At 37.7% G+C, this 13964-nt stretch overlaps 2 protein-coding genes across 2 annotated transcripts; both read right to left on the reverse strand.

The window, feature by feature from the left end:
* Positions 1–75: 75 nt before the first annotated feature.
* On the reverse strand, positions 76–2586 carry LOC125866321 (probable protein phosphatase 2C 43). Its single transcript, XM_049546670.1, has 4 exons — positions 2283–2586; positions 1238–1602; positions 628–840; positions 76–543 (listed from the first exon to the last, which is right to left on the reverse strand). Exons 1-4 carry the CDS (start codon positions 2584–2586, stop codon positions 76–78), a joined length of 1350 nt encoding a protein of 449 aa, XP_049402627.1.
* A 3778-nt stretch (positions 2587–6364) lies between these two features.
* Positions 6365–9025, reverse strand: LOC125866325 (probable protein phosphatase 2C 43). Its single transcript, XM_049546675.1, has 4 exons — positions 8722–9025; positions 7535–7899; positions 6893–7108; positions 6365–6807 (listed from the first exon to the last, which is right to left on the reverse strand). The coding sequence occupies exons 1-4, from the start codon at positions 9023–9025 to the stop codon at positions 6472–6474; spliced, it is 1221 nt and encodes a 406-aa protein (XP_049402632.1). The 3' UTR covers positions 6365–6471.
* Between the last annotated feature and the right edge of the window lie 4939 nt (positions 9026–13964).

Here is a 13964-nt window from a genome sequence, read left to right on the forward strand (position 1 = left end):
AAATGTAAATTGGTAAAACGAGGCAAAATAGGGAGATCCAGGCTTCCCTAGAAAAGAACAAGTGCCAACAACTTGTTATACTGTCACTGTGGGTTCGGTCTCTGTGGGTTCGGTCTCTGTGACTTCAGTCTCTGTGGGTTCAGTCTCTGTGGGTTCGGACTCTGTGGGTTCGGTCTCTGTGGGTTCAGTCTCTGTGAGTTCGGTCTCTGTGGGTTCGGTCTCTGTGGGTTCAGTCTCTGTGCGCTCGGTCTCTGTGGGTTCAGTCTCTGTGCACTCGGTCTCTGTGAGTTCGGACTCTGTAGCAACCTCTTGCTCAATATTGAAATGTGATGGTTGATGAGTGTCTACAAATCCTCGAACTGACATTCCAGGCACAGTTAATTCGTCATTCAGCATCTCGTGATCTATAAAGATGACCATGACTGTTATATCATCATGAAGGGCCCTCCTGATACCTTTGTCATAATTCATAATTTCGTCGTACTTCTTTCTTGCACGTGCCGCCACATTCATGGCTGATAGAACAAGTCTTCTAGCTATGCCCTGATATTGGATAAACAAAATAAGTTTAACCATACAAACATGACATTTTGATCAAATAAATGTCAGTGTCAGAATAACAGATACCTGTCTAGGGTAGGTATGCACAATTTGTACAACCTCTTCATTGCTTAAGAGATCCCACAGCCCAGCAGAAGCAAATATAACAAATTTATCAACTGCTTGTAAGTTTCTTGAAGAGACAGATGGATCAGCTCTTAGTACTGGCCGCCTAAGAGGAATTGTACCAAGAGCAAATTCTGGCTTCTTCAGAAATGCATCTCCAATTGCTCTAGTTACCTAAAAGATGCAGAAACAAACATATAAGGAAACACATATATTAAAAGGCCGAAGCAGGTATAGTTCTATTTGGATGTGCTTAACAGATATAATGGCAGATTACTTCCCAAGTTGACAAATCAATTTTTGTTTAGGTCAGTTTCAGAGGTGTCCAAAAGCATATTTGAGGTTAAAGCTACTGAATGTGACAAGAAACTAGAATTAAGAGCCTGATAAATACTACGCAAATTTAGTTTAAGCTCACTAATCTTTTGATAACATTAAGGACTATGATGGAAACTAGATTGCTTTTGATTAAAAAGAATGAGCATCTGTCATGAGACATCAGAATATAAAATTCAAAATGATACATAACATAACATAAGTTTGTGTTCAATAGTAGTGTTTAAAAACAAACCTTTATAATGCCTTTAACACACCATGAGCTTCCGACACGAGACACAATGTTTGGATTGTCTGGGTGCAGAGCTCTCAGTTCATCCCTGACCTCCTTGATCCTGACATTATGATCATTAGTCAATTGCTCAGCAACAATCCTATTGAATCTTCCTATATGACCTAATACTGCTCTACAGTCCCCCAGGTTAGCAACATATAATGTCCTTTTCCAGATAACACCAACCAGACAGCAGCACCCCGTTGACGCAATTCCTGGATCAACATGAAATTCCCTTTCCACAATAGAAAGGAAGCCGTCTTCAGTTGCAGCGAAGGCATTATTAAGGACTTCTTCATCTATTGTTCCCTTTTCTCGAGCAAGCGCTGTAAAAAATGTGTGTTTAGCTTCTTAGCCTGAAAATTCTCAAGAGTACCAAAAAGATGATCCTGTTCATCTATGTTGCTGTTTGTCACTCTGAAGAAGAAACATAAACCAGTACTACAGCAACAAATAAAGGAGAAACAAAGCCTAAGCTGTGAGAAAACTGCAAAACCCTTAGTGACAATTGAAACCTTTTACTATACAATTACTTAATAGAAAAAATCACTACTGCTACAACATGCAATAGAGCATAAACAGAATGGAAAAATGCTGCAACTCTGTCACATTTCACATAAATTGAAATCATAAATTGCTGTTATGAGGCAATAAAATTTACAGTACCACAAGGGGTCTGGGGAGAGTAGTGTGTACGCATACCATACCCCTACCTTAGAAGGTTTCCGATAGACCCTCGGCTAAAAAAAAAGCATAACAAAGCAGTCGGGTAAAGGAATACCATAAATGAAGAAGCCACGACAAGATACTAAAAATAGCATGACAAAATATGCTGCAAAAAACGAACAGTATCTACAACCAGATAATAATACAATCGAAGTACAAGAAATAACAAATAGTAATAGAAATCAAAGAACTAGAAACTTCAAGAGTAATACTGCAACAACCATTTTATTTTAACAATAAATAAGTAGAAAAGCAAGGTAATACAGAAACTTGATCTCACTTATTAAATGTCGGCTAAGGTTATCACAGGCAAATCTTGAAGCATCATGGCCACCATGGCCATCATAAACCCCAACAAAGGTACCTTCACGACCTGGTTCAACATGGCCATAATCTTCACATACTTGATTAGCCTGTACCACAGCAAAAGAGAACTCCCCACATGAATGTTTCTCAAGGTCTCTATGCCATAGAGCTGGCAAATCTTCACCTCCCAGAACACCATCTTCACCGCTGCTCAAACCGACATATCGAGTTAAAGGTCGGCAACAAACTAATACAATCCTTTTCAGCCAATGAAACATCCTTCTTAAACTCAAAATGTACAGATCGAAAATGTAGAAATGTACCCTAAAACTCCAATATTTCAACACAAGCAGAAAAACCCAAATTCAATTGCCCTGAATTCTGAACAAACAACACTAAAACTTCAATCTCGATAAAAAAAACCCAAGAAAGAATCAACACTACACCCAGAAACAGAGTAGAAGTTGGTGAATATCAATCAACACTACACCCAGAAACCATAAATGCCCAGAAACAGAAAACTCCACCTCTGTTCTCACATCAACACCCTAATGGGTTGAAAGAAAACACAACAGAGATACCAAAACGAAGTAGAAGAACTGCAGCTGACTAAGAAATGATCAATGTAGCTTGAAAAATGAAGTAGGATAAGAGATCTTTCTCTTTAAACTGAATGCAGTTATTGAGAGAGAATTGCAACAGAAAATAAGCGATTCTTGAAGAGATATATAGATGGTAAAGTTAGTTAGGGATGATCAGTAACTGACAAAGTGATGAGCTGGACATTGTATCGATTCCTAATTTTTACACTGAATGGAAAATATTTGTTTCCCTTTCTTCTCTTTGAGCTATGCAAGTTAGAAAACTTTCTCATGATTTAAGTTACATACATGACTTTGAAAGATAGATTTTTAGAAAGATTTGAGCTTTGACTCACAGATTTGAGCTTGATCTCACCCTTTATTCAGACAGACAAATAGTTTCAAGTATATTATTTTGGGAGTAGTATTGAGCACCGATATGGGGTAAGAGTTCAGATAACTCAAATCACATAAACTACATAGCAATCGTAGATAGGATCGTACCGTAAGATGCCAGACTCCTCACCTGCCTCAAGAAGGCTTTTTAGTGGATCCATCAGTACAGTTGTGTTCTATACTCCGGCAAGGTATAGAGAGACTCTGGCAACGTGGGTAAGATGTTGTATCATCACGAGGCTCATAGTGATGGTTGCCGGTTAGAGAAACTCCCCAGTAAAGTAAAGAGTATTTATACATATATACATATTCCAGTTCAGTTCAGAAATTGATATTACTGCATTATATTTGTGAACTTAAATGATTTTATCTCATATTTATGCTTTATTTCAATCTTTCAGTCCAGTTAATGTTTCACTCAGCCTTATTACATACTCATACATTCAATGAACTAATGTCTTTCGACCTGCATGGTCTTATGATGCAGATATAGGTGTTCATGATCATCAACAGGCGAATCGTTGATATCACCCAACTTCTTACCAGCTTTTGGTGAGGCCTCATTGCTTTCGGAGGACTCTATTCATTTATTTGCTTTAACAGTTTTATTTAAGGTTGTTGTGGGTCTGTCCCGACGCCTATCTCAGACAGTAGAGGCTTCATAGATAGACAATTTTAGAGAGTTTCTCGGTGTTTATCATCAGATATTTTGCTAAACTATTACTATTTACATTTAGTATTCTCAGACAGTTCAGACAATATTTGACTTAGATGTTTTCTCTTTAGTACTTAAAATTAAAAATGCTTGAGTAAGTCTTTCGCTAAGTAGTCATCCAGGCCAAGGGTTCGCTTGGGGATCAAAAATGGTTCTCGAGTGCTGGCCACATCCAGGGTGTAGGCTCGGGGCGTGACATGAACACCCACTTACATACCAAATGGTTTCTTTCCATTGGGTAGATCCACCAAATTCCATGTGTGATTTTTCTCTAAGGCATGTATTTCCTTAAACATTGCATTAGACCATCCAGGATGATTCAAAGGCTCATTTACTGTTTTGGGTACAAAGATGGAGTCTAAGGAAGCAATCAAAGAGTTAGATGTAGAGGATAAGCGATCATAGGAAACAAAATTAGAAATAGAGCAATAAGGAGGTCAAGATTTTCTCGAGGATCAGGTGGAGGAAAATGATGTAGGACATGTATCATTATTCTCTTGCCTCCTTGAGTAAACTTGAGTAATTGACAGCCTGGCCACAAATGGAGCAGGTAATGAAGGCACACTACATGATTGGTGTTCAATAGAAGGAACAAAAAATGGATGAACACTATCATTTGGTGGTACTGTCGAACCACTGGTAACCCGATAGACTAACCATTCATTTTTCTCCCCCCGACTTGTAGAAATAAGAGGTGTATAGAAGAATGGTGTGGTCCTGAAAACACCACATCACTGGATACCTAGTATCTTCCAAGTTCAGTAGAATAATATCGATAACTTTTTTGGAGACGAGAATAGCCCAAAAAAGCATACTTTACTGCTTTGGGATCCAACTTTGTAACAAATGGTTGAACATCTCGAACATAACATGTGCTTCCAAACACCTTAGGTTCAACTAGAAATAGTGACTTGTTTGGAAAAAGAACACTATAGGGCACATTACCAACAAGTACACTAGATGGCATGCGATTGATCAAAAAACAAGTTGTAGAAACCACATCTGCCCAAAATTGTTTAGGAACTTTCATTTGGAACAAAAGTGCCCAAGCTGACTCAAGTAGATGTCTATTCTTCCTCTCAGCAACTTCGTTTTGAGAAGGTGTATCAACACATGAAGACTGATGAAGCCTCATGAAGAACACTTGATATGTTTTACTTGAGCCGAAGGCCTATCGGAAATCACCTCTCTTTTCCTACAAGATAGAGGTAAGGCTGTGTACTCACAATCCTCTCCAAACTCCGCTTGTGAGATTACACTCACTATGTTGTTTATGACTCAGTGAGAGCAAACCAACTATACTATATGAGTCAGTTGAATTGGGTTATTCACATTAATTTTGATATGTCGTTTAAGATTTTGACATATCCATTAAGAAAAATCCTTTAATATATTAATCATAAAAGGTTATTTGATTGAAGGGAAAAAGGACAAATATATCCCTGACCTATCGTAAATGTTATGCAGATATCCTCCATCATACTTTTGGAACATTGGTGCCCCAACCATCAAAAAACTAGAGCATATATGCCCTTCACTCTAACGGAAGACTAAATAGGGATACGTGGCACGATCTTATCCATCGATCCGATATTAAATAAATGTCGGGTCGGTAGATAAAATTATGACATGTGTATGTCCATTAGTATAAAGGGTATATATGCGTTTTTTGGACGGCAGGGGCACAAATGTCCCAAAAGTATGACGAAGAGTATCTGCATACCATTTACGATATTTCGGGGGTATATTTGTCCTTTTTCCCTTGATTGAATTACCTCCTACCATTTTTCAAAAAATTGAGTAAATAACTATTGAAGACTCTTTAGAGGATTTTATTGAACCAATAGTAGAATTTAGACAAATATGGCATTCCCTTCTTGGTTCTAAAACACTAATGTATTTCGAAAAAAAAAATTATTTTCACCAAATTTTGTTCCATGTTTGCATAGTTTCAGACAAGGGCACAAGAAAATTTATGGTTTTGTAGCCTCTCAACCGCATTATTAGCACAGTCAGAAGAGGATATAAAATATAAAAGTAAAACATATGAAGAAGCCAAATGGATTCCATAACATTTACGATATACACATAAAAATAATTTGATGTAATTTTCCGACAAAGGGGTTGAACTCCCCCTTGCACTCCCCTAGGTCTGCGTGTTTGTGTGTGTAAGAGAGAGAGAATTTTTAGAACAAGCAAGAAATCTTGAAAAGGCAAGAATGTATAAATCTTGAAACAGAATGTATTTATGGCCTTACATTGCGGTAAACAAACAATAGGAGGTAGTTTCCTCAGCATGTCTTTGTACATTCAAAGATTTGGATGGTGGTGGCATATGGATAACCTAATAGTCTTGCTTGTTCATCTGGACTGTATATCAAAATGTAAATTGGTAAAACAAGGCAAAAATGGGAGATCAGAAACTTCCCACATCCAGGCTTCCCTAGAAAAGAACAAGTGCCAACAACTTGTTATACTGTCTCTGTGAGTTCAGTCTCTGTGAGTTCAGTCTCTGTGGGTTCGGTCTCTGTGGGTTCAGTCTCTGTGGGTTCGGTCTCTGTAGCAACCTCTTGTGCAATATTGAAATCTGATGGTCGATGAGTGTCTACAAATCCTCGAACTGACATTCCAGGCACAGTTAATTCGTCATTCAGCAACTCGTGATCTATAAAGATGACCACGACTATTATATCATCATGAAAGGCCCTCCTGACACCTATGTCATAATTCATAAGGTCACCGTACTTCAACTTTCTTGCACGTGCCGCCACATTCAGGGCTGATAGAACAAGTCTTCTAGCTATGCCCTGATATTGGATAAACAAAATAAGTTTAACCATACAAACATGACATTTTGATCAAATAAATGTCAAGTGTCAGAATAACAGATACCTGTCTAGGGTAGGCATGCACAATTTGTACAGCCTTTTCATTGCTTAAGAAATCCCACAGCCCATCAGAAGCAAATATAACAAATCTATCGCATGGTTGTAAGTTTCTTAAACAGACAGAAGGATCAGCTCTTACTACTGGCCGCCTAAAAGGTTCCATTACACCATGAGCAAATTCTGGCTTCTTCAGAGATGCATCTCCAATTGCTCTAGTTACCTAAAAGATGCAGAAACAAACATAAAAGGAAACACATATATTAAAAGGCAGATATAGTTCTATTCAGTATATTTGGATGTACTTAACAGATATAGTGGCATATTACTTCCCAAGGTGACAATATGTAACAAGTTGACAAATCAATTTTTGTTTAGGTCAGTTTCAGAGGTGTCCAAAAGCATATTTGAGGTTAAAAATGTCTCGTTCTTGGATAAAGCCACCGAATGTGACAAGAAACTAGAATTAAGAGCCTGATAAATACTACGCAAATTAGTTTAAGCTCACTAATCTTCTGATAACATTAAGGACTATGATGGGAACTAGATTTCTTTTGATTAAAAAGAATGAGTATCTGTCATAAGATATCAGAATATAAAATTCAAAATGATACATAAGTTTGTGTTCAATATTAGTGTTTAAGCAAACCTGTATAATGCCTTTAACACGCCATGTTTTTCTGACACGACGCACAATGTTTGGATCGTCTGGGTGCAGAGCTCTCAGTTCATCCCTGACCTCCTTGATCCTGGCATTATGATCATCAGTCAATTGCTCAGCAACAATCCTATTGAATCTTCCTATATGACCTAATACTGCTCTACAGTCCCCCAGGTTAGCAACATATAATGTCCTTTTCCAGATAACACCAACCAGACAGCAGCACCCCGTTGTCGCAATTGTTGGATCAACATGAAATTCCCTTTCCACAATAGAAAGGAAGCCGTCTTCAGTTGCAGCGAAGGCATTATTAAGGACTTCTTCATCTATTGTTCCTTTTTCTTGAGCAAGCGCTGTAAAAAAATGTGTGTTTAGCTGCTTAGCCTTAAAATTCTCAAGAGTACCAAAAAGATGATCCTGTTCCTCTATGTTGCTGTTAGTCACTCTGAAGAAGAAACATAAACCAGTACTACAGCAACAAATAAAGGAGAAACAAAGCCTAAGCTGCGAGAAAACTGCAAAACCCTTAGTGACAATTGAAACCTTCTACTATTCAATTACTTATAGACACACTAAGAGAAAAAATCACCAACACTGCTACAACATGCAATAGAGCATAAACAGAATGGAAAAATGCTGCGACTCTGTCACATGTCACATAATTAAGAAGAACACTATGAATATCATTTCTACAAAAACTTTCAATCATAAACTGCTGTTATGAGGCAATAAAATTTACAGCACAACAACATACACAGTGTAATCCCACAAGGGGCGGTCTGGGGAGAGTAGTGTGTATGCATACCATACCCCTACCTTAGAAGGTTTCCGATAGAACCTCGGCTAAAAATAATTAAAAAAGCATAACAAAGCAGTCCGGGTAAAGGAATACCATAAATGAAGAAGCCACGACAAGATACTAAAAATAGCATGACAAAATATTCTGCAAAAAACGAACAGTATCTACAACCAGATAATAATACAATCGAAGTACAAGAAATAACAAATAGCAATAGAAATCAAAGAACTAGAAACTTCAAGAGTAATACTACGAGAGAAATTTACAATGCAAAGGAAAAAACACCATAAATTCTATTGTCAAAAGACTGCAACAACCATTTTATTTTAACTATAAATAAATAGAAAAGCAAGGAAAAACATAAACTTGATCTCACTTATTAAATGCCGGCTAAGGTTATCACAGGCAAATCTTGAAGCATCATGGCCACCATGGCCATCATAAACCCCAACAAAGGTACCTTCACGACCTGGTTCAACGTGGCCATAATCTTCACATACTTGATTCGCCTGTACCACAGCAAAAGAAAACTCCCCACATGAATGTTTCTCAAGGTCTCTATACCATAGCAATGGGTAATCTACACCTCCCAGAACACCATCTTCACCGCTGCTCAAACCGACATATCGACCTAAAGGTTGGCAACAAGCTGATACAGTCCTATCCAGCCAAGAAACCATCTTTCATTTCCTTCTTAAACTCAAAAAACTATAAAATGTATATCTAATAGCTGATCAAAAAAACCCAAGAATGAATCCAACTGACACACACAAACAGAGTAGAAGTCCGTGAATATCAATCAACACTACACCCAGAAACCAGAAATGCCCATAAACAGAAAATTCAATAACCCCTCCTCTGTTCTCACATCAACACCATAAAGGGTTGAAAGAAAACACAGCAGAGATACCAAAACGAAGTAGAAGAACTGCAACTGACTAAGAAATGATCAATGTAGCTTGAAAAATGAAGTAGGAGAAGAGATCTTTCTCTTTGAACTGAATGCAGTTATTGAGAGAATTGCAACAGAAAATAAGCGATTCTTGAAGATATATATAGAAGGTTTTTGTTGAAGAGATAGGTGGTAAAGTTAGTTAGGGATGATCAGATTCTGTTAAGATCAGTAACTGACAAAGTGATGAGCTGTACATTGTATCGATTCCTCATTTTTACACTGAATGAAAAATATTTGTTTCCCTTTATTCTCTCTGAGTCCCATTCAATGCCTTTGTGAACATATAATCTAGTCGCTCTCCTGTCTTCACATAGCCGGTGGAAATTAGTCTTTCCTGAATCTTCTCACGAATAAAATGGCAGTCAACATCAATGTGTTTAGTTCTTTCATGATACACTTTATTCGAGGCATTATAAAGAGCAGCTTGATTATCACACCAGAGTTTTGCTGATATATGATGCTTTAACCCGATTTCAGTTAAAAGATTATGTATCCACACAATTTCACATGTAGACTGTGACATAGCTCTGTATTCAGATTCTGCACCGGATCGAGATACAACACTTTGCTTCTTACTCCTCCATGACATCAAGTTCCCTCCAACAAAGACACAATAGCTAGTTTGCAATAGATCTTCTATCAATTTTGGATCCAGCCCAATCGGCATCTGCAAAACACTCAATATGAGCATGATTGTGATTGCTATATAATATGCCAAGTCCAGGACCTCCTTTCAAATAGCATATAATCTGTTCCAAAGTTGCCAGTATTTGATAGTAGGTGCAGACATAAACTGACTAACAACAAAATCAATATCAGGACGAGTACAGTAAGGTAGTTTAACTTTCCAACTAACCTTCTGTCTCCCTCATGATCATCAAAAGGATCATCATCATCTTTCATAAGATGCACATTAGGAACCATTGGAGCACTACAATGTTTGGCTGCCAACTTTCTAGTGTCTGCAAGAAGGTCAAGAATATACTTTCTCTGAGACAAAAAAATTCCCTTCTTGCTTCTGTTCACTTCTACTCCCAAAAGGTACTTCAACTGGCCCAAGTCCTTTGTATGAAACCTAGTGTGCAGGAAAGACTTAAGGGAACATGTAAATTTGGCATAGGAAAGAAGGCCAGGCAGGATTTTCATTGTTGATGAATTCATGGATTCTCAAAAGACCTGAATCCCACAACTTTTGTAACAGATTAGTATAAACTTAGTTGTTATTACCAGTTGATTCTCTTGCTTTAGTTATCATATTATTTGTTGTGGCTACTGTTTCTTTCTCGCAGTACTTTGAGCATGATTTCTTTGCTACTGTATTTCCTTCCCATTCTTGATTTTCATATGTTTTACTTGAGCCGAATGAAGGCCTATCGAAAATCACTTCTCTTTTCATACAAGGTAGGGGTAAGGCTGTGAACTAACAATCCTCTCCAAACTCCGCTTGTGAGATTACACTCACTCTATTGTTGTTTATGACTCAGTGAGAGCAAACCATCTTATATTATATGAGTCATTTGAATTGGGTTATTCGCATTAATTTTGATATGTTGTTTAAGATTTTGACATATCCATTAAGAAAAGTCATTTAATATATTAATCATAAAAGGTTGTTTGATTGAATTACCTCCTATCATTTTTCAAAAAATTGAGTAAATAACTATTCGAGACTCTGAGAATTTTATATCTCATTTTTTGAACCAACAGTAGAATTTAGACAAATATGGCATTCCCTTCTTGGTTCTAAAACACTGTCATTAGCTGGGGTTTATTCAGAATGTAGTCATAATAATTGCCACGTGGAGGGTCGAGATTGATCGCGAGTTATTGAGCTTCAAAGGTTGGGATTAGTTAGACTTGCCAACTCAGCCAATTTGATTAAACAGTATATGTAACCGACTAACAGAATAGAGAGGGCATGAATTTGCATGGTATCTTTTCTCCAAAATCTTTCTCCTTCTATCCAATTTCTTCATTCTCAATCTCTTCTAAATCTCTTCTATCTCTCTTCTATTTCTGCAGATCTATCGAGCCATGGAGCTACTATTAGACTTCCCCATTTTCTGTTATTTCCGTTCTTAGCTTAGTTTGTAGTTCAATTCAGTTACCAATATAATCGAAAATCGTCTCAAAAAATACTTTGTTATTTCAAATCTGTTCGGGATCATTACAATTGGTATCAGAGAAACGAACCTATCTCGACTGTGGGTAGTAATTCAACGAAGATGTTTGTGGAATCAAAAAGAGGTTGACGGAGTCATAAACCACTTTGGCTACGGATGGAGTGACTGGAATAGTTGTGAATGTTAAGCAATTGAAGGAGTGCGAGGATTGGACTGTGATTGTAACTCTTGCGTCTATGGTTGCATACGCAGCATTGACTGCCATTGCTACTTTTGTCTTGATGAGGTGATGGAGAAGTGCAATGCATTGAATGACTCTATCAAAATTGAGGCAGAGAAGAGAACCACAGAAGCTGTTTCAATTGCACCTTTACAAATACAAAAGATGGCAGAGATCAAGTTTATCATGACAACAGTGGAGGTTGAAATAGCAGGTAAAACATCTGTCTACTTGCTCGCTCATGAGTTAAATTTGCAACGTATTGGTGAGATTTCTTTGGTCAGTGGACTAGTCTCTACATATGTAGTAATGAAAGGGAAATTGAAGGGAACGAAACTAGGATTGTTTCCCACTTGTTTGATGAAATGTCCGGAAGGAATCATGTCCAAGCAGAACACGTATTTATAAGATTTCAGAACAAGTTCTCTCTATTTTTAGTTGAAAATGAGTTGGTTGTTGCTGTATGGAATCCAGGGATATGTAGTGGAGATGTGCTGGCTTTTAGTCTGATTGTCGAGAAGTATGACTTTAGCTTAGAGGAGCCTGAAGCACAAAAGATGAATTTAGTAATTGAGGTAGCATTAGACCTTGGTGTTAACTGGAGAAATAAAACATTCTTTCCCAGTATTCGTTGAAAATATCATTTTGTTGCGTAGTGATTTCTCTGGCCTGACAGAAAGAATGCGCCAGTTGCTACACAAAAATGGACTATTGTTTGCCCTTCTGCTTATGTTGTTGGCTGGACAGAGCTTGCTTTGAGAAAAGGATTAAGCGAAATAAGTATTGAAGCTCTAAATTTCATCTCATCTGGGCCAAACATCATTTTTGAAACTGCTATTGTAGGCTTTGTAGTTTACAGGAACGTACAACCACTCATTCAGTCAGAGCATGATGAAATTTCCTGCTCTATATTACAGCGCCCTCCTTATTCTGTTGTAGATGCTTTTCAAGGTGACAATCTCCTTTCTTATTATCTGGATGCAGAAACATTCATGAAAATAAGATATCTTCTGAGGTTCATTAAGTCACTATTAAGGAAGAAAGAAACGGGAGGATCACAAACTGACATTATGTTTGTTGTTTGCTGCCAAAGAACAAGTTATAAAGCTACACATCTGCATTATTTGGCACCTTGAAAATTCTCCACATATCATGTGGTAATCAAGAATGACTTAGCAGCTGGACACTCAAGACTCACTCACCAGAGAGTTGAAGTGCAACAGGTATGAGAGCACGGTTTCCGAAAACAAAAAGTATCCATTAGCTGGTATATTGATGCACCTGTACCAACCTCGTGGTTGGTTAATTTTGGGATTAGTAGTTCTGCTAATAATGACGTTGTCAAACTCAGTAAGTTGATGAAGAATGTGCGACTTACTTTTGACCCAGGTGGCAACTTGATTGACTTAGAATATATGATCGGTTGCATGATTTTGTCTCATTGCGTAAATAAATCAAAAGCAAACTTGAATGTTGCCTTCCAGTTGTTTATCGAGCTGAATAGAGAAGAGTACATGAATCAAGAAGAGGGGCCTTTTCGTGCTGCTAAAGTCATAAGGGAATTGAGAAATGCTTTTGGCTGGGCAATTGGTTTGAAAGAGTTAGTTTACAACTGAATTTTCCAGAATTTATGTTTGCTCTTGGACTAGTCAGATTTCCTTGTCCAAATGGAAAGAATTTTATATTGATAAGGGCAGCACTTAAAAAGGTTTTGGTTCAAGCATTAACCAAAGAAAGCTGATTCCACACTAGATCAAGATGTCTTTCAACCTCCCTTTGCAAATGAATATTGGCTGTGAAGGTTCTGGAAGGGTATAGTATTTTGAAATACCTAGTGACAGAAAATATATTGTGCTTTTTCATCCATTGCTTGTAAGCTGTCCAACCAAGAGACAGAGCTATGTTGGTGAAGTCCTTTCTGCTTCAAAACTGGTGAAACGTGGGAACGTAACGTTTGTCAGAGTGCTTGGGCAGTGGACAAAATTACCTCTTGAGGATGCAACTTTGGTGGATTACAAGTTCATCAAGGCAAAATTTCCAGATTTTGACTCCTAGATCCTTGAGGACAAGGATCATTTTCAAGGGGTGGAGTGTCATGAGCTGGGGTTTATTCAGAATGTAGTCATAATAATTGCCACGTGGAGGGTTGAGATTAGTCGCGAGTTACTGAGCTTCGAAGGTTGGGATTAGTCAGACTTGCCAACTCAGCCAATTTGATTAAACAGTATATGTAACCGACTAACAGAATAGAGAAGGCATGAATTTGCACGGTATCTTCTTCTCCAAAATCTTTCTCCTTCTATCCAATTTCTTCATTCTCA

Source organism: Solanum stenotomum, chromosome 5 (genome assembly GCF_019186545.1).
Source record: "Solanum stenotomum isolate F172 chromosome 5, ASM1918654v1, whole genome shotgun sequence".
Classification (NCBI taxonomy): Eukaryota; Viridiplantae; Streptophyta; class Magnoliopsida; order Solanales; family Solanaceae; genus Solanum; species Solanum stenotomum.